The 25,621-nt window shown below is 40.6% G+C and overlaps 1 protein-coding gene across 10 annotated transcripts in view; it reads left to right on the forward strand.

Moving 5' to 3' along the window:
* The first annotated feature begins 1,011 nt into the window (after positions 1-1,011).
* Positions 1,012-25,621, forward strand: part of NEK7 (NIMA related kinase 7) — a 124,981-nt gene continuing 100,371 nt past the window's right edge. For 2 of the 10 annotated variants that reach the window (XM_073356757.2, XM_073356761.2), the window contains exon 1: positions 1,013-1,293. Coding sequence is in view for 1 of the 10 variants with exons in the window: in XM_073356762.2 (XP_073212863.1) it covers positions 1,709-1,786 (78 nt within the window). In the remaining 9 variants the exon portion in view is untranslated. Of the gene's footprint in view, positions 1,294-1,570; positions 1,787-7,514; positions 7,583-7,645; positions 9,648-25,621 lie in introns of those variants that run through there. The other 8 variants (XM_073356754.2, XM_073356759.2, XM_073356752.2 and 5 more) reach the window with 8 other exon arrangements.

A 25,621-nucleotide genomic window follows, 5' to 3' on the forward strand; every position in this document is an offset into this window, starting at 1 on the left:
TTCATTTTTCTCTAATGGATTATGGTTAGTCCTCAAGGGAACTATGACCAGCTAACATTTGTAAACACCACTGTCTAACCTAGGTGCTTAGTTGTGTTTAAAAACATGTTAAATATCATGTGCTAGCTGACATGTTTGCTAAACATACCTCCTTTTCCTACACTAAACAGGGACAAAGTCAGGTAGATGGCTGATCTAATAAAAGGTTCTCTCTAGGGACCCACTGTTTGCTTTTCAGAAATCCTGGGCTCTTATTGCTCTGATTTACTTCAATAAGAGCTCAAACTGCTGAGCCCCTTTCAATCCTGTCAGGGGAGCTGCTGTATATTTTGTAGTGCCTAGGAGTTCTTGGCACGAGTTAGGATACTTCTGTGGTAGGCAATGTACCACCACATAAAAAATAAGTTCCAGCCTGAGAGAGTTTACAATCTCTGGTCGCAAACTCCACTGCATAAAGGAAGAAGGTAGCTGGTTGAGAATACATTTGCTTGTGCATGGATGAACTCTCCACTTCTTTTTAGGAGCTGGTCCTGGACCAGTTCATTTTTAAGCGCATTGCAATTCCAAGGACGAGCTAGGCTGTTACGAATTGCTAAAGCCCTGCAGCAGAGTTTGCTAACACAACCGGAACTGGAATTGCCGCAGCACCCAACATCTGATCTGGATTCAAAAACATGGCTGCAGGTTTGCCTTAGGTTCTTCACAGCGTAACAGCCAGTCTCTTGCCCCTTCCAAAGCAGCGCAGCACCCAGGCACGTTGTTTCTGACAGACAGCGGCCTGGCCACAGGACCAGGCGCTCCCCAGTCCAGAACCCCCCCCTCCCATCCTAGCCTGGAGGCACGCGCTGGGCGCTGCAGGGCTCTGCGAGCCAGACCAAACTCCTGCCGCAACAGCAGTTGCGGGGATAGAGCAGCTCCGATGCGCGCGGCCCAGCTACCTCCCCAGGGCGAGCTTGGCCTCCTGGCGGCACACCCCGCTGTCCGAGCACACGACGCGCCCGGGCCGCTCAGCGCAAGGAGGACGGTTGGGGGCCCGCGCTGAGGAGGAGCCCGGAGCCGGCCCCGCCTCTCTCCCCTCGGGGATGCCGGGATGTTTACAGTCCTGGCAGCAGCAGCAGGAGGCTGGGCTGCTACCGTCGCGGCCGCTCGGTTCGCGCACGGGGAGCCCCGCAGCGAGCGTCCCTCCGGCGCGGCCCGGCCTGACCCTGACTCGGCAGGATCTCTCCGCGGAGGCAGCGAGGCCGGCTCCGGAGCCCCGGCGCGCGGAGGAGGCGGGAGACCGAAAACTGTCTGGTGAGGCATGGGGGAAGGAAGGGGCCGCGGCGCCGGGAGCTTGGGGTGCGGAGCCCAGACCGCCCCTGTCGGCAGCTGCGGCCGCAACCAAGAATCTCCCTTCCTTGCAGGCAGCTACCTCACACAGGGCAGCCGCGGCGCGAGGACGATTCCACCTCCCGCCGGGCCCCATTGGCCACCATCACTAGTGGTCAGGTCCCCATTGGCTGCAGCTGCTGCCGCTCCGCCCGAGGCCGGGGGTGGGGAGAGCGTGTGCGTGCGTGTGTCCTAAGCCTGACTCCTGTGCAGAGTGAAACTCTGAGGAGGGGGCGGCGGCGGCGGCGGCATCGGCACCGGCACGTGCTTAGTGCCGGGGGGTCGCTGAGACCTGGTCTCCTTCCCGGTCTGGGCCGTGGGGCTCTGGAGCCCCTGTCCCATGCTCGGCAACACCTGCCCCGTGCCCTTAGCAGCAGCAGCAGCGTGGAGGCGGCAGCCCCGGCCGGTGCTCGTTCTGGTGGGGGCTGTTTGTATGTAGGGTCGCTGCGCTTCGGACTGGGCGTCATTTTAAGGGGTCTCTTTTCCTGGAGCTACAGGTTCTAAAAGGCGGATTTGCTCGGTCTTTGGCTGAGAGGGTTGCAGAAAACAGTCCGTAGGGAACAGAGGCGGCTCAGGCCTCCAAAAGCTTTAACGTCAAGGAATTTCATTGCTTAAGTTGGGGCTAAAACTATCTTTCGAGGCTAGCTTATTCATGGTAGGACTTGTTTGAATACCTTTCTCTTTTGCTGCGGATGGTGGGGGAGTTCTGTCCCTCAGCCGGAGAAAATGTGGTATAGGTTTTTTTTTTGTTGTTGTTGTTGTTTTTTTTTTAAGGTAATCCTGTTGATGGGGTCTGTTCCACCTCATTTTACATCTTGTGATTTAGTCATTCTTTGGCGCTGAACATGCAAACGCTTTTTACACATGCATATCTTTACAGGGCTTTTGTAGGTTATTCTCATCCTCCTTTCTCTCTTAATCTCACCTTTTCATGTCATTCTTAAAGTTAAAATTAAAACGGAAACTTCTTTCCTTTCAAAAATGATATATTTTCGTTTTTCTTTGTTGTGATACTTTTTATGGCATATCTGGTGTTTTTTTTTAATATTGAATGGATGTTCCAGTCTTGCAGGTGGGCTGGAGCTCAAATAGTGCTAGGAAGTTTTTTGGTCAATATAGGCTCAATTCTGTAAGTAACATTACCCACATGAGTAGTCCCACTGAAAAGTTAGTTGTGTAGGGTCATCCTCATGGTGATATGAGGTACCTATTGTTTTAGTATTAATGTTGAAACTTATAATATGTTGTATCTAACTATGGATTTTGCCAGTACCTCTAGCTTGTGTTGAAGTTTTCCCCATTTATACTTGTCAATGCTACTTCATAAAGCATAGTAGAATAATCTCTTATATTTTGACCATATCTACTATCCTGTTAAACCAAAGTAATTTTGAATATGTGAGATATGAGTCGTTGTTTTGTGTTTTGTTGCAATAAATGTAATTTTCATCAAGTTTAATTATATGGGAAGAATTCAAATTGTAGAACTAAATTTTAAAAGAAAAACAAGGGCCCAATAGAAAAACAAGGGCCCAGGACTATAATACTGATCTTAGGTTCTAAAATTCTTAAAATGCTGAATCTCTGATAATTTACATTTGCAGGGGTGGTGTAGTTGTGTTGGTCCCTGGATATGAGAGACAAAAGGTGCCTGAGGTAATATCTTTTATTGGATCAACTTCTGTTAGTGAAAGAGACAAGCTTTGGCGCTCCATAGAGCTCTTCTTCAGAAGTGAAAGAGACAAGCTTTGGAGCTCCACAGAGTTGCAGTAGAAACTTTTTTTTACTTCAAATTTATTTGTGGTGCTTTGGAGAAAGGAAAAAAAAAAACATTCAAATTAGTGCCCATTAATCAGTTTCTTAAATCAGTCCAACACTTATTTCCTCTGCATAGACTGAAAGTCTTTTCACTTCTCATGCCAGTTGAGTGCTGAGTTCACTTCTTGAGGTGATAGCTATTTTCTAACACGTTAATGATGGTACTACTGTTCAAGCAAGATAAAAATTGGTTTTAGATAACTTTTCTTTATATAAGAAATGTATTTGAATAGGGTTTGCAATAAATAATTATTTATTTGATAAGCTCCGAGATGTAGAATTTACAGTGAATGGCACATTAACCCATACATTCACAAGCTTTGTTGACTCAGTGTCAACTGGCTTTGTGCAACTAACACTAGATAGTGTTCACAGTATAGAAGGGTATATAACACTTAGGACAGTGCATAGGAGTAAAATAACTATTGTGATTCCGAGATCTGTAAATCAAGACAAATAACTCCATTCAAATATTGATTTTGCTTGAGACTACCTAGAATGCAATTCAATATTATTGCAGTGTAAGAAGGACTGAAGTATCCATATTTGAAATATTGTACTCACTTCTGCTGCATTAGAAATGGAAAAAGAGTAGAAAGCAATAAGACTAGAATATAGATGAAGAAATTCAATAGTTTCTCCACCTCCTTGATATGTTATCCTTAAAAAAGGAAGAATCTCAGTTTTGACCTGCAAAGCATTTAAAAAAATGCTTGTTTTTTTCTTTGATATATAAAAGAGGCCTGATTTCCCCCCCCCCTTTTTTTATGTATTTAGTTTTTACATTCCCAATATGTCTAAAATAAAAGTTTAGGTTTTCACTGGTTTGCTTGAAGGATCTTTTGTTGGCGCTTGGAGTACGTTTTTTACGAGATCTTACAACTTAGCTGAAGGGGTAGAGGTGTTGAATCTTTATCACAGATCTCCTTTAATCAACAATTTGGATGGTCATTGAAGCCAAATTGCCAATACAAAAATAAGCAGGTCTGACTAAAAATCCTTTCCCCCTCTCGATTGTTCAGTTTTCATTCTTATGATTTTGTTACTTCACTAGGTTTCCCAGTCATCAAAGTGTCTTCCTAGGCCCGATGAGATCTACACAGCTAGAACCCCATTGCTACCAAAGAAATGATTTCAGGAAAGCAAAAACAGGTCCTTTTTAAAAAGTAGATCACCTTTAAGAGTGAGGCATACGTAGAAGCATACAACAATCTGTAAGAAATTAAATGAAGGGATGATGCGTAACTACTTTGACTAATGTTTTCAAATACAAAAGTTAGGGAGCTCAAACTATTGTTCAGAGCACTTGGCTCAGAAAAGTGAATCTTGTGGTATTGTGTGGTGTAACTGCTGAGTTTTTCCTATATGAGGCAGTAGCTGTATACGGGCTGTTCTGCTCTTTTCTGTATCTCTAGCTTTCTGGGGGCTTATCGAACTAGAATTGTGTTTGTTGTACTTAACTCAATGCAGTTATTTCACTTTTAGCTAGTGAGACCGTGTGCCCTCAGGTGGCATACAACCTTAGGCTGTAGCATAGACATGGCCTACGTCAACATAATTTATGTCGCTCCGGGTTGTGAATAACCACGCCTCTGTCCTGAATGGCATAAGTTACACCAACATAAGGTCTTCCACTGACATACGCTCTCCTGCTAACATAGCTTCTGCCATTGCTGGAGGTGGTTTTATTATGCCGATGGGAGAGCTCTCTTTCATCGGCATAGAGCGTTTTCACTAGAGATGTTGCAGCGGTGCAGCTGCATTGATACAGCTATGCTGCTGTCTGTGTAGACTGCCCTTAGTGGAGTTCCTGTGACATCCTGCATCTATGCTCGTGCTATACTCAGGCGTGCTTTGTGAGTATGTATTCCAGAGTTTGATACTGCTTCAAGCAGCTGTGCATTATGGATGATTTTGCAGAGCTTTCAGGGATCTTGCGGTGATTCAGCCAAGTGTGGGAAGAAACTATTATAACTTCTGTAGTCCCCCCAGGGAAAATCCTGTGATTATTTGCAGTTTATCCCCAATGGTGGACCTACAGCTATTTAGAAACTGTTTCTTGAGTATGGAATTATCTAATATAGATCAATGATCTGGAAATATATGGATCAGTAATAACTTTATGGATCAGTTGCCAAAAGAAGTTGGTTGCTGCGGAAGCAGCATGTAGTCACAGGCTACGTATGTGTGCTGGGAAGTGTATACAAGTAAGTTGCTTCTGGACGGGTTGACCCTAGGCCAGTGGAAATTAGATGGCCAAAGAGGCCACTCTTGCAGTCCCTGGGGCATTGTGGGCAGCCTTTGGAGGACTGATTTGCCACTTCCGTTGTAACATGACACTGACCACATATGGGCAGCAGAATGATTCAGCTGACATGATTCCGGCTCAGTTGAGCTTAACTTTAGGGGTAAGTGTAAAGATAGTCAATATGAGTCATAACACAGCTAAGATACTGTTGAAGGACTTCTTTTGTTTGGATTACAGGATGTTTTAGAATCATGAGAGAGAGATCTGTGGTTAGACAAATTATTTCTCTAGTGAAGATAAGCTTTCTTTGATGCATGTTAAATGTGAGACAACTGTGATTCCAGTATTATGATCATGATTTTGTAGTTAAAAAGTTAATCATTTTAAGTGCCATTATCTAGTACTGTTTAAACAGTACACTTTTCCATGGAGTTATGTAAGGGAAAGTAACAATATGTTTATAATTCAAAAGATAATACTACGATAACCTCTGTTGCTATGCTAAGGAACTGAATTAATTTTGTTAGACCAGCAGCTTTTGCTTGTTATTGAACGTAGGAGGCAGTTCACTGACTGTTAACTTTATTTGACATTCAGGAGCTTGCACTTAAATGTGTTGACCTTATTTGTAGTTAAAAAAAAATGATCCAAGTCTTATAATTTAATAATTTGATTTACTTTAGATCCATTGGATTAATTTATATTTGTATCCTGTTCATGGTCTAAGGTGCATACATTTGACTGTCATTGAGATGCTAGTGATAAGATCTAAATTTCTTTCCCTGAGGGATATTTGCTCTTGCATCTTTTTTGGTGTTTGGCAGATGTTTCAGTTGGACGCTTCAGAAAATTTTGATTCTTGTTAGGAAAAAAGATAAACCTGTTTTTAAGCTCAAGTAATGAGTTTTAGAACTTTATTTAGTTCCCAGTTTTTCCAAAATAGTTTATTCCTCATAAAATATCTGGCATTAATGAGGAACACGAGGGTTATTTTTCTTTTAAATACTTTGTTTTATTGGTTCCTGTACAAATGACCGCAGTGGATAGTTATAATAGAAAGTTGAAATTCATACAGAAATGAGAGGGGAAAAAAAAAGTAGTAGTAGAAAAATGCATTGGATTCTGTTGTGTTCAGATTCCCAGTCTGCAGATTTTGCTGTGGGATCTGAACATCTTCCAGAAATTCACTAAAAGATCTAGCAGTTGTCACCTGTGGTTCCTTTTTCTTCTTCCTTTCATCTCCCCAGGAAGAATTTGTTCTTTTTGTTTTTTTTTGTTTTGTTTTTGCTATGTGCTTTATTTATTGATGGCAAGATTGTGAGTGTGCACCCCATTTAGAAAAAGGCATAAGGTTTGAGGTGGTAAGCTGCAGGAATGGGTGAAAGCATAGGTTAAAGTACATTGTTTTCACATAACATAGACAAATTTTGTGGGACTTGTTTCTTTGGAGTCTCTTTTCTATATATATGCTCTGGTCAGTGTATCTGGAAAAGATCCTAGCAGTCAAGATTATGCTATAGAGTTGTAATTAGATGTTTCAATTCGTTAGTGTAGTGTCACCAAATTTTAAAATTAGAGGTTGGCTTTTGTGTATCGAACAATAATATGGTATGTCTAAGGGTAGTTCCTGCCTTTTGAATGATCATTTGCCTCCTCTTAACTCATTTGTAAAATCTAGTTGATTGAGTAAAATGTATGCATCTCTTTTTGAGGGCTTGTCTTCACTACTGGCTTAATTGGTGCTGCTGCAATCGATGCAGTGGGCATCAATTTAGCGGGTCTGGTGCAGATGCGATAAGTCAATGGGAGAGCACACTCCTGTCGACTTCAGTACTACATGACTCTGAGAGGTGGAAGCTATGTCAATGGGAGAGGGTCTCCTGACAACATAGCATGGTATGGACACTGCTGTAAGTTGTCTAAGCTATGTTGAATTAAGTTACATAACTTAATTAGTGTAAAATATGTAACTTCAGATCGACCTACCCCCTTGATTTAGTCTAGGCTTGAGTAACTTATTTTATTGTACATATTTAAAACCTGAATCAAGCTTAATTTGTCCTTTGTTTCCTTCACCCAGTGGCTCTACTGAATATGGCAAGCTGGAGTGTCTGTTCCTCTTTAGACCTCTGAGGAACTGAAGAGAAGGTATAATGGAAATGCGGGAAAATGTCCCGCTCCTTAGCAAATGCACAGAATTTTTTATGCCAGTGGGGCTCTCAAGAATTGCAGGGACAAGGGTTTGTGGGTTGTTTTTTTTTTTTTTTTAAGTGAGATCCCCATGACTCTCCTTATTATAAAGCTCTCTGAAGAAATGGTACAAGTTTCTGTTATGCATGTATTCAGAATAGGTGCGTGTATCGATTGGATTGGAACACCTTTTTAAAATAGTTACCATTTTTAATGCCTGTAAATATTCATAAGCCAACACTCGACTAGGCAAGTCAGTACATGTATAACCATCGAGGAGTACTTCTTTGAAGAATAAACAGGACATACTTGAAGGACGTTTGTCTAAACTTGAGTGTGAGACCCAAATAAAAAGATACAATAGAAACTATGCAGGTCACAGGGAAGTAAATAAAAGAACCTGACTTGTCTTACTGATGAGCTGGAGAGGAGAAGTCATGAGTGGGCTGGCTGAATTTTCAGTTGCAGGCCACCAAATAGCTAAGGGAGAAAGATCCAGCGTTGTGACTGGAAAGTGACAGTACTTTTTGCTGGGTAACTGATCTGATCACCCTAGTCTGAACAGTGGGGAGTTGGGTGAGTATCTTGGCTGGAAATTGCTCTGTCCACTGGTGGGCAACTGTTGTAGTGTGCTGGACTGATAGTCACTGTTTGAGAAACATTTGCCTTCATCTGCATGTAGCTCCTGTGTTGGCCTAATGGCCTAAAACCACCACCAGAAAAAATGTGGTAGCGGCCATTTGAAGCCTTATTCCTCAAACACAAAAATTGTGCTCGGCCAACTCAAGCTCTATGAAATTTGATGTGCCAAGTGTTCAGTTTTTGTGTATCAGCCTTATGTTGACAGACTCCTCAGGACTAGAAGTTCGTTCAAGATTTATAAGGGAGCAAATAATGAAACATTTTCATTTTTGAAAATGTCACTAATTTTTGGCTAATAGGAAGCAAAACTTTCAATTTGGCCTTATTAGCTACTTTGTATTTTCTGTATAGTAAAAGGGTTTCTCAGTTTGTTGGGTGAATGACAGAGTTTAGTATAATAGTTTGCCTGAGATTTCCAGTTCTTAATGAAATGAATAAACATGTGCGTGGTGTGTTCAGTTTGCAGGTGAATATGTAGCAGAACGGCCCACGGGGCTGGGGGAGAGGGCTTATAAACCCTCTAATTAAATGCGTGGGAACCAGTAGACTTGCCAAACCCTTGTGTACCACCATGCACTGCAGTGCTCTCCTTTTCAGGGCCACAAGGAGGCTGAATGCCCACAAAGAGGGCGGAGGGGTGTACTCTTTAAAAAAGGACCAAGAGGTTGTCTTTCCCCTGCTGGCTCAGACAAATCCTCCCTTCCCCGCTGCCTCCTCTCCCTCCACCACCCCTCGCTTCTGAGGCTGTGGGAGTTGGAGGGGAAATGGCAGTCTCTAGTATGTTGGCTGGGTTGGAGGTCAGTGTGGTACCAAGATACTTGTAGTTTGCTTTGTTGATCAGCTAACTCGTCCATTCAGGGAATGACAACAATAAATGACTTCAGTAACTAACCAACACGCTTGTTAAATAGTACTGTTTCTGATCCTTGGATGAGTTGCATAACTAAACAGCAACAAAGTGCAAATTTTACAGTGGACTGTACAACTTGAAATTTGTGCTCTTAAGTTACATTGCAATTTTTTTTTTATAGAAGTTTGAAATCTGAATTGTAAATAGCAGCAGACCAATTCAAATAACTCAAAGTAAAATAATGCGATATGCTTGTGGACAAAAATGGGAAAAGTGCAAATCATTAAATGTAATGTTAATTATTTGGTTGATTCTATATAGGTCCCAGAAGCCACCTTGAGTAGGCTTTTCATGCAACGTATGTGGTTTTGTTTTGAAAACTGTTTTCTAATGCTATTGGAGTAAATAATATTATTTTTATTTATTATTTTTAACAACACAGGTGTTCTAAATATGTCCTAAAACAGATACAGATGTGAGCCTTGCCCAGAGCAACTTGCAAACTGATTTCAGAGATCACTCAACAAGAGGGTAATAAAATGTTAGCAAGAAGAAGGGGGGAGGGAGGACAGGGATAATATCAACCTTGGTTACTTAGTGAAAACTAAGCATGATAGAAAAATGTCTTTAAATGAGATAACGTTATCAGATCAATAAGTAGAGAAGACTTTTTCAGATATGGATTGTCTGGAGACTTAATCGGTTTAATTCAGCTATCCAGCCCAAATTTGTATACCAGCTGTTGGCCTGCTTGGGCTTTGCAAGCCCTCTTGCGTTAAAGTGATGCTGTCTTGAATGCACGTTATTTTGAAGAAGGGTTGCTACTTTCTTTTAAACAACTGCTCAGTCATGCGTACTTCTGCCACATATGGTAATATGGCTTTGGAAACAGTATTGAGAGATAGAGGTGTAGTGACTTTCCTCCCCTCATTGACAGATGTTAGTCAACCAGGGAAGAAATGTAAAGGGCCAGTAGCACTTCTTTTCTGGCTGACAGTTAAGTTACAAAGCTAAACTAAATTGATTAGGTATGTCCCAAAGTTTATCCTCTTCTTACTGTGTGTACACTGAAAACAATGGTCTGGTTGAAGGGAACTATCCTATTCCTAGCAGGACAAATTGGAAAGATGAAAGAACCCTCTAGCAGGCTATTTTCAGTTTTCTGAGCTTGCACACTGGAGTAACTTAGATGGACTATGTGGCCCTGTGCAAAAGCGAGAAGGCCAGATCCAGGTCTGGAAACTGAAGTCTATGCAAGGTGTTGAGTTCTTAACCCGTGCTTTTCTCGTCTTGAACTGCTCTGTACTTTGTTCATCTCTTAGTTCTCCCTGCCTGTTTTAGTCCCTGTGCAGCTGGATGTCCAGCTGACCTGGATAATTTGGTCTGTTGCACACTCAGGGTTAATCTGTGCTGGAAACGTACATCGACATAGTTGCGTCTCTCAGGGGTGTGAAAAATCCACACCACTGGGAGACTTAGTTATGCTGACCTGACCCCTGGTGTAGAAAGTGCTAGATCGACAGAGGAATTCTTCTGTTGACCTAGCTACCACCTCTTGGGGAGGTGGATTAACTACAGTGACAGGAGAACCTTGTGTCCCATTCTTCCACTTACTCGAACCCTGAGCATGGCCAGCTACAGTCTCCTCCTTCATATTTAATGGAATAACAATAATTGCTTGGCTATTATAAATACTTGAAGAATGTCACTCTATTTCGTCATCAGTTCTAATCCTGTTATAAACTATTATCTGAACATGTAATTTTATAGAATGATTGATTGACTTGACAGTATGCACGTCTAAGTGTGTGTGTGTTTAAACAGACTTAACTCAGTTTGATCCATTAAAAAACCCCTGTGTAGGCAAACCCTTAATTTTAATAATCTAGGTTAGTCAAAAGAAGAGGTGCTTTATAATAAATTACTGAAAAAATACTTTATATGATCTTTGCTGCTATTCCGATTAGTTGGAAAGTTATTTTTTCAGTCAGGTTTTCTTGCCACTAATGTAAAATGCACCCCTGTTAAGCATCAGGAAATCCTGAATTCTAGTGGTGTAAAGGTGAATGAGTGATTTTGTTGAAATGTATCTTGGCAATTACAACCCAGATGAGTATCATCCATCCAGCTAAACTTGGAAAAACAACTGAAAGTACAGTAGAAGAGCTGCTAAGTAAACTGCAGTAGTGAGGATACCCTTCTTGCAAAGTGCTTTGATGTATATAGGAACAAAGTGTTGGCGTTAAATAGAATTTCAAGATTGTGTGATTTTTGTCTTAAAGTATCATTTTATACAAACAGCTGTAGTTGTCATTTCTGAAGTCTTCTAGACAAAATTTACCTTTAGATATGCACTGAAAATCTCAGTCAGCCACTGAACTGAAGTTTTTATTTAGTTTATGTGCAATACCTGTGTAATAGTCTCTTAAAATATTTTACTATACATATTTACCTGCTCAACATTATTTTATGGGGCACATCAGAAAAATATAAATTAATTTAAATGAACTATGTAATTACAATTTGGTTAGCTTTTGCTACATTAGTTACAGCTTTAACCTGCTTTATTGGACACTGTTTTTGGCTTGCCACTTTAAAAAAAAAAATCAAACTGTGTAATTTAACATACCTGCATAGTTTGAATTTTAACAAGACATAATGCTGAAGGGTTAACCATTTACAGCTATCTTATTCCCTTCTCCCTCCCAAATGTATCTCTTTTGAGCATCTGTACTCCTCCATTTGTTCATATGTGTAGGGGGAAATAGTGTTGGATGAAATTCACAGGATCAAGTCTAGGGAGAATAGAGTGGGAGCAAAGCTGGATTCTCATCAGTACTGTAGAACCTTGCTCACATACTCCCCATAATTCGCACATTAAATCCACACCCTTTCTGTACCTCTTCCCACATGCTCAGCAAAGGTTTCATATTACTTAAACAGTATTTTCTAAAATCAATTATATTAAAGAACATTTGTTAATATACAATGAAGTTTTAGAATTTTTATTTTTAAACTGAGCATATTGGGTATGGAAATTGGGAAACAAATTGGGAAAAATCCATATTTCACAGTTTTCTTTCTTGTTTTCTCATGCATGTGATGAGCATTCTGGAAACTCTTCTGATTTTCAGAAGTTGACAAATACTAGATTTTGAGTGCATGTAAAAACATTTAACAGAGTAGACTTAAAGAAAATGTTTTTTAGGACTATAGTAGGGTAGACAACCTTTGACACACATATTCTAGGCTGAAATTGGATGTGACACTTGAATACTTGTATTTGTAAGATTCTGCACTAGTTAAATTTGGTTGTACATAGCAGGATGTGTGTGAAGGAGAAATATAAAGTAAATCACCTTTTTTATGTTGCCATATAAGACTCTGCAGAGCTAATTCTATCACTAAAATACATAGGTAATATTTGCCTTGAGAGGACAGTATTTTTAAATATCTTGGATAAGAGATCTGAATTGAGATAAATTATTATATATGTATTGTACTTTACCTTGCTGTGTTACAAAACACCTGGAAGATTCTGACAGTATATATTTTTTTTTAATGGAACTCTTTAAAAATAAATACAAAGCTGCTGTTTCCTGTGTACTGTCTACGTGAGGTAAATCTCACGTGGTAAATATAACACTGAAGGTGTAGAGTAGTGACATTACTTCCACTGCTCTGGTTGATGTTGCTCAACTGTGTTCATTATCAAGAGCAGTTCTAGAAAGTAGAAGAAAGTAAAATGGACAAAACATTTTAATCTCGCTTTTCTGAAACAACTCAATCTATTCGGCTATTAAAGTAGTGGCCTTTGTCACCATTTAATTTTTTAAAATATGTGGTTTCAGCTGAATTGTGTTTAAATATTTAATAGGTAAGATTGCAAAATAGAACTTTCCAGGTGCTTTTTTAAAAAAAAAAAAATACTGTGTGTCAGTGTGCTTGGGTTTTTTGGGGGAAGTGGATGGAAATTTTTTTAGAAAGGCCAATAACCCTTTTAAAAATAAAAATCCATAGAGTTATAGCATGCAAGCATATTGCACATGCTTGTTAGCTACTAGACAGGATAGACTATATGGACATTCACAAAAAGAAAAGGAGTACTAGTGGCACCTTAGAGACTAACCAATTTATTTGAGCATAAGCTTTTGTGAGCTACAGCTCACTTCATCGGATGCATGTGATCATCATCACACTATCAGAGGCTCGTTCACCTGCACATCTACCAATGTGATATATGCCATCATGTGCCAGCAATGCCCCTCTGCCACGTACATTGGTCAAACTGGACAGTCTCTACGTAAAAGAATAAGTGGACACAAATCAGACGTCAAGAATTATAACATTCATAAACCAGTCGGAGAACACTTCAATCTCTTTGGTCACTCGATGTCAGACCTAAAGGTCGCAGTATTACAACAAAAAGACTTCAAAAACAGACTCCAATGAGAGATTGCTAAATTGGAATTAATTTGCAAATTGGATACAATTAACTTAGGCTTGAATAGAGACTGGGAGTGGATGTGTCATTACACAAAGTAAAACTATTTCCTCATGTTTATTTCCCACCCCCCACTGTTCCTCAGACGTTCCTGTCAACTGCTGGAAATGGCCCACCTTAATTATCACTACAAAAGGTTACCCTCACCCCCTCCCGGCTGGTAATAGCTCATCTTAAGTGATCACTCTCCTTACAGTGTGTATGATAACACCCATTGTTTCATGTTCTGTGTATATATCATTCTCCTCACTGTATTTTCCACTGAATGCATCCAATGAAGTGAGCTGTAGCTCACGAAAGCTTATGCTCAAATTGGTTAGTCTCTAAGGTGCCACTAGTACTCCTTTTCTTTTTGCGCATACAGACTAACACGGCTGCTCCTCTGAAACCTATATGGACATTGAGAACCGTTACTGTCTAGGGGTAAAATAATTAACATTTTAAAAAACTCTGTTGGTAGGTATTTGCATAATAGACTCCAGGTGGCTTCTTCAGGTTATAGATCCAACAGATAATGATAAAAAGTCACTTTGAACTATTTTCTGTCTTGGCAGGACACTTGAATAAGGCATTTAATGGTAAAAATGTTGGGTTCCAGAAAACCGTTTTTTAGTTTTGTTCAGGTCAAGATACGAGTATTTCTTTTGTCAGGGTTTAAATTTGGGCCCTGAGGCAAAGCCTTCTGAATGTGAACTCTGTGGCTTAAACAAATGCAAATGAAATATTTCCATACTTGTATACCTAAACAAAGAATATAATCTTGTATTTTCATTTTCTCATTTGAAGAGGTTGTCCTTGAGATAGGAATGCTTTATCTATGAACACGGTTAATATAAACGTGTAAAACTAATTGTAAAGTTTAGGTATCATAATCAGCAAAACACTGTTTTTAAATACTAGATTTGGTATTAGAGAGGGGGACCATTTGATGGAAATAAATGAGGAGTGTGAAAGCTTTTAGGCATTTTAAGTTGATCATTGCTTTTCAGCTGTTTCTTAACTGACAAATGATAACTACAGTTGAAACTGGCAAAAACCCAGCCCAAACAACAATATATATGAAGGTAAACATCCTACATTAATCCCTTACTATAAAGAATTTTCAGTTCTGCCTGTGATTCATCCAGCACATTATGAACAGCATAACTTTACATTCCTGTAGCCTGATGTGTGCAGTAGCAATATGGTGACTTAACCCTTTGCATGTACATATGCTCAATCAGGACTTTTTAAGGCTTTTTATGTATATCCATGTGGTTAGTGTATAAATTCCCTTGAGAAGATGTCTAAAGTTGGTCCATTGGCACCAGCAGTTAAAGATCCTCACTTGAAGTTCAAAAATGGAAATCAGTAGTATAATGCTGTATGGTTGATGTTAACTTTATACTGATGAGATTACTAGTAATGACACCTTTTTACAGAGAATCATTGGCATTTGACATATTTCCAACACTGCTTTCAAAACAACAAAATTCCTATTTAGGTATTTTCTATGAAAAGACACTCCTTCTCCGTGTGTGTGGCTTATAACTTTGGCACTCCACCATATTGTAAAAGCACCTTTGTGTGTTTAGAGTAGCAGCCGTGTTAGTCTGTATTCGCAAAAAGAAAAGGAGTACTTGTGGCACCTTAGAGACTAACCAGTTTATTTGAGCATACGCTTTCATGAGTGATGAAGTGAGCTGTAGCTCACGGAAGCTTATGCTCAAATAAATTTGTTAGTCTCTGGTGCCACAAGTACTCCTTTTTTCTTTTGAGATATACTTGATTGGGAATGGGAGAACTAGGAATAATTTTTGAAAGTGTAGCACTTTAAGTATATTTTGTAGAGACATTTAGAAACAAGTCTTTCTAAGCAAACTCAAGCCCTACTCGGTTATGCCTTATGTTACATACTATGTAAATTGTTAACTTTTTTAAATTAATTTCCTTAGCATCTAAGTTACCGCACATCTCCCCTACAACCGCCATCTCCGCCCCCCAAGAAAAAACAGCATGTGCCATCTGACAGTAGTAGTATAAATAACATTAAAACTATCAGTACTGCAGCTTTTACTACCAAGCAATGGTTGACTAGTTATTATGAGAAAGATAATACAATCTATAATGAAAAATTGGGCATCTGAAAGCTAACCAAAATTATTTCATTTGTGCAATCTATATCATGTAAAACTTACTCTCATGCAAGTCTTGTTTTTATTTTAATCTTTACGCTAGATTTGCAATCAGGAAAACAATATGCTATAGAAAATGGGATAGTTGGTGACTGACTATGTTTCAGTGAATGAAGGCAGAATTTTTGACTGTACTCTCCAGTGAAGAACAGCAGTCATTCTGTGGGCTTTTCCTATTTTACTTATTCCTTGTGTGACAGGTTCCCCTCAGGGTGCCACCTGGAACTGGGGTACCACTGAGCCCTCCCGACCCATCATCCTTGGCTTCCTCTCACACTGTACTGCTGTGACAAGCTGCAAATCCCTCCAGCCTGTACTTTCGAAAACCAGCATACATACAGGTAGGGGCGTACCCAGCTGCAGTTACAAGCAGTTTCTCTGACCATCCCCTGCATGGGAAGGCTACTCCCTGCTCCTTAAGTTTTACCCCCTCTAGAGTATAAACCCAAAATTATACGTCTTGTGCTGCACAGAGAACTGTACAGCGTAAGCCCATAATTCACCCCCTCCCTCAATGTGGAGAGGAATATGCAAAACAGCCTTTTGTCCCTGAGTTATGATTCCCATGCACTTCACTCCAACTCACTGGTTTAGATAAAGTAAAAACAAGTTTATTAACTACAAGAGAGAGATTTTAAGTGATAGCACACAGCTCAAAGCAGTTTATCTATCAAATAAACAAAACACACAAACTAAGTATGCTATATTAAATAGATTAGATATGAATAGCAGATTGTCACCGTAAGAGATGATACAAGCAGGCTGCAGATTCTTAAGGGGCAAGCTGCACTTGCTTTACAGCTTGGAATTCCCAGGTGTTTCATGCACAGGCTAGAAATCCCTTTAGCCTGGGTCCAGCACTTCCCCCAGGTCAGTCTTTGTTCCTCAGATGTTTCCAGGAGTCGTCTTGTGTGGGGAGTGAAGAAACCCAGATGATGTCAATCCCTGCCTTATATCGCTTTCGCATATGGCGGGAACACTTTGTTACCAAAGCTTGATTCCCAGACTAGCTTGTGGAAGAATACTGACGTTCCAAGATGGAGCATAGAGATGTGGTCTCATCACATGTCCTTGTAGAGTTATAGCTGCCATTACTCATAGGCTGTCTGTAGCATTCTCAGGAAGGCTCCCCAGGTGAAATAGAAGCTTCCCCTAAGGCCTATTGTTTTTTCCTAATGGGACATTGCCCTGAATAGGCCCTTCCCCATCCACTATCTAGACGGAAAACATCTTGTCTAGTGGGCATTACCCAGGTGTAACTACATTTGAAATACAGATACATAGTCAATATTCATAACTTCAGATACAAAAATGATACATGCATACAGATAGGATAATCATATTCAGGAAATGATAACTTCTCCAATGATGCCTCATACGGCTTGCATAAAATACATTATGATTGTTGTAATTATATCATCATAATATCACTGCAAAGAATATGGGGTGCAGTTTCACACCTTGTTCTAATAATTTCTTCTCTAACATTTTTTAGAACATATTCTAGTAAGATGCTGTGTATAGATTTTTCTCCATTGATTTTCCACTCAGATCAAGAAACAAGATCTTAGGTGATTTGATTTCATCAACATGGACTGGTGGATGGTCCCTCCTCCACTTGTCAGCCTGGCAGGTATTAGTAGAAACATAGAGTTTTGGCATTTTCCAGAGGACAAATTCCTCTTCAGAGATAGGAAACAAACTGAATCTGTGAAGAGAAAGTTAGAAAGAGTGTGGTACTTTGTTCTTTCTGCTTCTAGAATTGTTTCTTTGCTGAATTCCTTCAGGACTTTTCCAGTACCTATTCTGGTAACTTTCCCATTTTGGAGTGTTAGATATTGCATGGTGTTGAAAAGAATGTCTTCGCTCTTCAGTTTACTGCAGCGCCCTTGAGATCATTCTCCCTTGGTTTTTAGGTTCCGTAAAGCTGCTGACTGGCTTTGCCTCTTACCATGTCTCCATTTCTGTTCCTAATCTGGTATTTAAGTTCCCAGAGACATTTCTCTTTTTTTGTCTTACATCTCTGCTTTCCTTCTCTTACTGTTCTGAAAGTGGTGTTCCTAGTTGCCATCATCTTGTATCATTGTGTACAGAAACTGAGTTTCTTCGTTTTTCTCTCTGGATCATGTTCTCTTCTGATTAATTAGTTTTTAAATCTTGCCCAGTTTTTCCTTCAAGTAGTCACTGGCTTTCATAATGACAGGCTTCAGAGTAACAGCTGTTTTAGTCTGTATTCGCAAAAAGAAAAGGAGTACTTGTGGCACCTTAGAGACTAACCAATTTATTTGAGCATAAGCTTTGCTCAAATAAATTGGTTAGTCTTTAAGGTGCCACAAGTACTCCTTTTCTTTTTGGCTTTCATAATCATTCAGGATGTTTCCTTGCCCTGGTCTTTTCTACCCTGAGTTGAAAAAGCTATGATAGATGTTCCCTAAATGTATTGAAGAAACTTAAGGATTTATCGCGATTGTTTTTTTTTTTATGAATTCAGAAAATCCTCAAATCTGTTATCCTGTTTGGAGTTTCTGAGAGGATTAGCAGACTTCTGTGGTTTATACCCAGTGGATTAGATTTCTCATTGCCTTCAGTATTCTAGATTGAAAATGGAATGTGGTCTAAAACTGGTTCTGGAAGATGGCTGTTTGGTGCTGTTTGCATACATTCAGCAAATGATGCAGGTTACTTTTTTGGTTCTTTGTGGTTGCTGCATTGCATTTTGAGGATCGTGGTTTAGTATTGTTTCTTTCTGACCCTATGTAGGCTATATTAATTGGCATGTCCTAGTTGTGTCTTATATCCTGTTAGGCAATGGCCTTACTGGGGCCTGAATAGAATTTTTTCAAATTTACTGCCTCAACGGAGGCCTAGTGCCTAGAGTTTTTTTTCTCTCTTAGTCTGAAATAGCTCTTTTGAAGTCAATGGAAACATTCCCATTGACTTCAGTGGGCTTTTAAAAGACTCCCCTGTATGTGTACCTTTTGTTGGAAGAGGCAAGCAATTATTCACAGTCCCTCAGTATGCTCTGGTGGCAACTAATTTAGAAGTGAATTAGGTATCCGGTGATTCTTTACTGTGACATAATCCCACATGTGCAGATGCTTGCCCTTAGCAATGCCTGTATGAGGGCTGGTAGGTTCATTTGCTGTAAAGTTACAGCTCTGAAAAATCTTAACTGAGGGCTTGTCTTCACTACTGGGGAGATCTGCACTGCTTCAGTCAATGCAGCGGGTGTTGCTTTAGCAGGTCTAGTGAAGACCTGCTAAATCGATGGTAGAGCACTCTCCAGTCATCCCCAGTAGTCCAGATCTTTGAGAAGAGTAAGGAAAGTTGACTTAGGCTACGTCGACTCCAGCTACGTTATTCACGTAACTGGAGTAGCATAACTTAGATCGACTTACCCTGGTAGTGAAAACAAGCCCTAAATGTATGGGGGTAAGCAGACCCTTTGGAAGAGACCAAAATACTCTGCTCTTGTTGATTGCTGCCTGCCTAACTGACAAGTAGAAAAGAGACTATGGATCAGTCTGTACTGGTGGGAGCCAGTCACAGGAAAGAAATATAGAATAAGAGAGGTTTTGTTTCTTTTACATATATTTCTAAAAGACTGAAATCAGAGCACATTATGGACATAAAAAAGGTATCCTTACACATTCAGCCTGAAAACTGAGAAATTTACAAATTAAAAATGAATTGCTTTTGAAAAGAGCTGTATTATTGTGCCAGCCCAGTCTAGGTGCTAAACATATTAAAACTGTCCTTTGGTTTGACAAACAGTGTTCGTAAGGAAGAAAGTCCTAATCTAAGAATTGCTAGAGAGGATATTTTGAGTTTGAAATAAGAAAAGGAGAATTTGTGGCACCTTAAAGACTAACACATTTATTTGAGCATACGTTTTTGTGAGCTACAGCTCACTTCATCGGATGCTTTCAGTTTGAAATGTTGCTTTCAGTGTACCAGAATGCCTAAAAAATGATTAGCCCAATATTTAATCTAGTTTACCCTATTAGTATAGTCTTTTAGTAGAACTTTGATATCCATAATTTATAGTTTATAGGAGGTCATCTGCCTGTCTCCTTTAGTAATTTTTAAGTGTAAGTAAGCTATTGGGTGATAAAAGGGCCATGAAATGTGACTGAGCAACCCTTTGTTTTGCCTAAAAACAATGAAAACACTTTCTAGAATAAGACACTTCCCATATGCATATATAAAGTCCTGACATAGCACATGTGGAATTGAAATTTTATTTTTGTGAACAGGCAAGAGAAAAAAACAAGGTATGTTAGTGCCACTCCCTCCCACCCCGAGTATTCCTTCGTAAAAGAGCGTCCCAAGTACTTATGCTGTATGCTTCTTTCAGAGACTCTGCAGATGACACCCCTCACAATAATTATCAAGGAAGCTCTACTTTCTGAGAAAACATGTAGGACTGCCAGTTTAGCACTTTCTGCCAGTCACAACTCCAGCAATATCCCACAGGGAGAGAGGCAGTTTCTGAGGTAGGCAGGTCCTGGGCCATTTAGAGCTTTATATAGGACAAGATCAACATTTTAAACTCCACCCATAAAAAGAATACACTACCGATGTGGATTGTGGAATCTTGTTGTAACATACTTCCCAATGAGATACTCCTTTAGCAAGTGGGCATTTTGGGCTAGCCTACATTTCTGAATAATCTTTAGGTGTAGCCCCTTTCAGAGCACATTACAGTAGCCTAATTTGAAAGTGATAAAGGAATGGGTAATCATAACATGTGAAAGAAAAATTCTCAGCCTGTCCTGGTCGCTGCTGCCATCTGATAATCTAAAAGTAGGTGAGGATGGAAAATCACTTCTGTATTGGGAGCTCAGTAAGTGGAGAATAAATACCTTCAATCAAGGGAGCAGCTGTCTTTGCCATTTCTTTTGGTTGCTTCACCCAATCTACTAGTATCTATTTTTTTCCCCATCTGAAGTGAGTCTCGGGGCTTGTCTACATTACAAGTTTAGGTCAACTTAGTTTAAGTCGACCTGCAGCCACTACAGTAATTCAATTGGCTGTTGGTGTCCACACTACTGTCCTTCTGTTGCATCTGTGAGCCCTGAGCCAGGCTCAATTTCACAGCAGGGAGCTTATCAGCAGTGAAATTGACATTCTTGTGGGTTTCACAGCTGCAGCTGCTTTAAGCTGGAGGCAGCCCTGACACTGACACAATAGCAGTTGGCTGTCATTCTTAAGTCACACAGTGTCTGCATGGACAGTGTGTCACCCTAACTACACCAACATAAGTGCTGCGCCTGTTGTGGAGGTGGAGTTATTATGTGGGAGTAGCAGGCCACTTACTTTGGCAGAAGCAGCATTGTAGTGTAGACACTGACATAATTCAGTTGATGTAAATTGCTTTACCTCGACCTAACTCTGTAGTGTAGACTAAGCCTCAGACAGTTCTCTTCATATGCTATTCTCAAGTGTACACTGGTTAGGGTGCTCAGATGCAGCACTCATTCAGTTGGAGATAGAACTTTGTTTTGTCAGCAGAGTAAAGCCATGGTCCATATTTTCTCACTAACCTATTTAATGACCATTTACACATGTCAAAGTGGGGACAAGATGTTACCTTGACGTACCCATATGAGTGCCCTTGAGGCCGAAGAGCAGTTGCTCAGTACTGCAGTCTGACATCTCCTCTTCTTTCCTTACAGTCACTTGTCTCTCAGGGTGAATCTGCTCCTACTGATGTCCACAGGAGAATCTAACAGTCTTTGATCAATGGCAGTTAATTTCATTATGACATCATGATCATCCATCATCAGCAGGGATCCTAGTTTTCTGTGATAAAAAGAATCAAAATTCTCTGATTAAAACAACATCCCCTGCCCCCCTGTTTTTCTGAGAGTAAACTGAAACATAGCACTTTAGTTTTCTTAGCCACAACATATATAGGTATAAGTTGAACTGCTCCTGAGGGCATTCTGCGCCAAAAAAATAAAAATTCTGGGCACAGTATTTTAAAATTCTGTGAGTTTTATTTGTGAATAAATAAATGCAGAAGCTCCAGTATGGCAATGGGGAGCACAGCCACTGGCTGCATGAAGGTGGGAAATCACCCTGCAGCCTGCCTGGGACACAGTCAGTGGTGAGGCTGCACCTGACCCTGATACAGCACAAGGCCTGGGCTTGCTCCATAAACACTCTGGGGCCCTGCCCCTTTGTGCTAGGTGCACCAGGTGTGGGGTGGGCAGGCTCAGCCAGGCAGGATCCAAGCGTGGAGGGGCTCAGTATGGGGGGATCCAGGTGAGAGGATTCTGTGTGGGACAGTCTGGGTGCAAGCCGCTCAGTAGGGGCAGGGGGTCTAGGTGTGGGGGTAGTGGGCTTCTGCAGAGGCTTCCAGGTGAAGGTGGTTAGGGCTCAGCAGAGAGGTCTGGGTGTGGGGGTTTCAGCAGGGAGGGCTGGGGGCATGAGGCTTGGTGGGGTGGGGGTCTGGGTGCAGCTAGTTGGGGGTCAGTGACATGGGGGTCTGAATGTGGGGGCTCAGGGTGGTGCAGGGGGGTAGGGCTCATCTGGGTGGGAGTTTGAGTGCAGGGAGCTCAGTGGGAGGCGGTCCAAGTGTATGGGTGGGGGTCCTGAGGAAGGGGCTGTGGGGGTAGGGGGCTCCAGATGCAGGGGTTAAGGTTCAGTGGCGTGGGATTCAGATATGGAAATCTAGGGGGGTTCTGGGTGTACGGGGTGAGGCTTGCCGGGGTGTCTGGGTATGGGAGGTCTGGGTGCACGGGGTTGGGCGGATGGGGGAGTGGCTCCCCTTACAGTGACCCTTTCCCCGGAGCTGAGGAGCAATGGGGGCGAAAAGCAGGAAAGCATGCTGAGCTTCCTGCAGCTGGGGGAGGTTTCTGGGGGTGGGTCTGGCACAGCCCCAGCCACTCCTGATCCAGGCTCAGGGTAAGAGCCACTTGCTGGGGTGTCCCCAGGCCTGCAGTGATTTACCTTTCTGCTGGCTGCTTTGGGTGCCTGAAACAATGTACCTGCACAACTAGGGAGTAGCGTGTGACTGCTCTTGCAGTTTCCCTTTGCTTCCCTATCAGAGAGTCGTTTTTTTTGCATGGAAGCAAAGAAATCTGCAGCGGATATGAATTCTGCGCATGTGCAGTGGCACAGAATTCCCCCAGTGTTTTATTGATATACTGTAGAGCCCATTGATCTGAGTCTCCATTATATGGGTCTCCATACTAACCAAACCACCAGCCTCCTGGGGCTGACAGAGTCTGGGTTTGGGCTGTCAGACTCTGGTGGCAGGGGCTCATGCTGTCAGCCCTGGGCAGCTGGTGTTTCTGTTAATTCAGAGAGCAGGATAATGGAGGCTTGGATAAATGGGGTTCTACTGTATATGTTTTTATTTTTTCACAAAATGTAAAAACTAAAGATTCTCTTTTAAAACACAAATTCTGTGCTTTTCCTTAGCAAACAGATTTCTAGGATTTCTGATCATCAGGAAGATCAGTCAGTAAAACAAGTGCAGTTGCTGTACCATACCTAGGTTGCTGATCAAGGAAGTCCCAGGAATCTAGAGATTGAGAGTTATTTTACTGCAAATTTCTCAGTAATCTTATTTCAGAATGGAAGATCTGGAATGGACCAATAATTGACCAAAAAGTCAGTATCTACAGATGGTTTCCTGGATGGAGGGGACACTTCCTTCTCACTCTTTTCCTTAGCAGGAGGCGTTTACTCTCTTCATCGGCAATGGACCCATTACTTTGCCAGCCAGGAAAGACCTGGTCCAAAGTGTAGGAAGCGAACCAACGTTCTTCCTAAACTTCTGGGATACTAGTGACCACAGATCAAATAGAAGACTTAACATTTGTTCCTTTTCCCTTTTTCTCAGGCATCATTGAGTCATATAGCTTTTCTGAATTCAAGCAATTTTATCTGCACAATAACAAGAAATGATTGCAAGAGAAGAGACCCAAGTCAACTGTTGAGTGGAGATAGCCTAATTAGTGTGGGCCAAACACCACATGAAAGAGGCCCCTCATTTGTTTGATTTTTTGCAGATCCTACTGTAGAGGCAAGGAAACTTTTTTTTCTTTGCCTTTTGCATGATCAGAGTATAAGAATTTTTAATTGGTCACCTTTGGTACATGTGAAGCTTGTGTTGCTGGTGGTCTAGCTGTCTTCCCCCTCGCTTCATCCAGTGCCTATTTTCCATAAAACCAATGTGTCCTGTGATGGTAAAGCATGGGAGGAAGACTACCATATTGATGGTTGAAGATATATGCATACGTTTGTCTTGTATTACTTTTTTTCCTTTGATAAATTACATTGCAGTTTATAAACTAAAGTAGCTAATTAATGTTTTTATTTTATCATGTTTTTTTTTGTTTTTTGCTCCCGTTCACCTTTAAATTAAAGCTTGAAAGCTTATTTCAGGAATAGTATTAATTATCATTCTTGAATCTAAATAAATCAATATTAAATATTCTATCAGTCATGTATTGCACTGTCTCTATATATAAAACAAGCTTACTATTGTAAAGGTCAAGGACTTGAATTGTCCCAGGTGCCAAGTCTCATTGATGCTTCTGTTTTGGTATGCCAAGCAAAACCATAATTTTGACACACATATTGGACCACATGAGGAGTGCTATGAGATTGAACTCTTTCAGTAGCAAGGACCAATTCCTTCATATCCTCACAATCAGTACAAAACTCATCTTTTGGGCACTTGGCATTTTTTCTGACCGAGATGCAGCATTACTCTAAAATAGTAATTTAGCATATCCCCTTCCAAATCAGATAGAGGTGGGGTAGAGAAAATGAGGGGAAAAGAGCAGCATTTTGTGAGAGAATACAGCCAAGCAGCCCTCACCACCTTCTCTGCAAAAGCAATACTGTACTCTCTTAAAAAAAAAAAAAAAAAAAAAAAAGTGTTGCACTCTTCCTGGGGTGTAGTGTATTTTAGTCTTATAACAGAATAAAGCAAACCCAAGAGAAAACCCTCCCATCCACCAAACAGCAATTATAAGAAAAGAAATTATACAAAAAACATTCTTCCTCTTGACTCTGAGTAGCCAGGTAAGGTCAGTAGGTTGTATAGTTCTTTAGCTGATGGGGAAACTAGCTAAACAAACCAATTTGCGTGCATAGCCCTTATTAGTCCTGGCCAATCCCCTGCAATAGAGGTAGGTCCCAAGGCATAAGCTCCTGGTTAGGTTCTGTTGGCCTAGAAAGATTCTCCCCTGGAACTTCAGAGGACTAGTATACCCTGTTCCCTAGTTTTTTATTGATGCTTATGGAATACAATTTCCATAAATCATCATTTTAAACATACATATCGGTGGTTTACAGGATGCCATCAATTGAAAAGAATCACATTCTTTTTAATTTACTTTAAAAAAAATACTGGTTTTTAGGTCTGGCAATTAATCACAGTTAACTCTTGATTAACTGAAAAAAATTAACTGCGATTGAAAAAATCGCGATTAATCGCACTGCTAAAGGATAGAATACTAATTAAAATTTATTAAATATTTTTGGATGTTTTTCTACATTTTCAAATATATTGATTTCTGTTACAACACAGAATAAAATGTGTACAGTGCTCACTTTATATTTTGATTGCAAATATTTTCACTATAAAAATAAAAGAAATACTATTTTTCAATTCACCTCATACAAGTACTTTGGTGTAATCTCTTTATCATGAAAGTGTAACTTAAAGATGTAGATTTTTGTTGTTGTTACATCACTGCACTCAAAAACAAAACAGTGTAAAACTTTAGAGCCTACAAGTCCACTCAGTCCTACTTGTTGTTCAGCGAATTGCTAAGACAGGCAAGTTTGTTTATATTTATGGG

Source organism: Lepidochelys kempii, chromosome 8 (genome assembly GCF_965140285.1).
Source record: "Lepidochelys kempii isolate rLepKem1 chromosome 8, rLepKem1.hap1, whole genome shotgun sequence".
Lineage (NCBI taxonomy): Eukaryota > Metazoa > Chordata > Testudines > Cheloniidae > Lepidochelys > Lepidochelys kempii.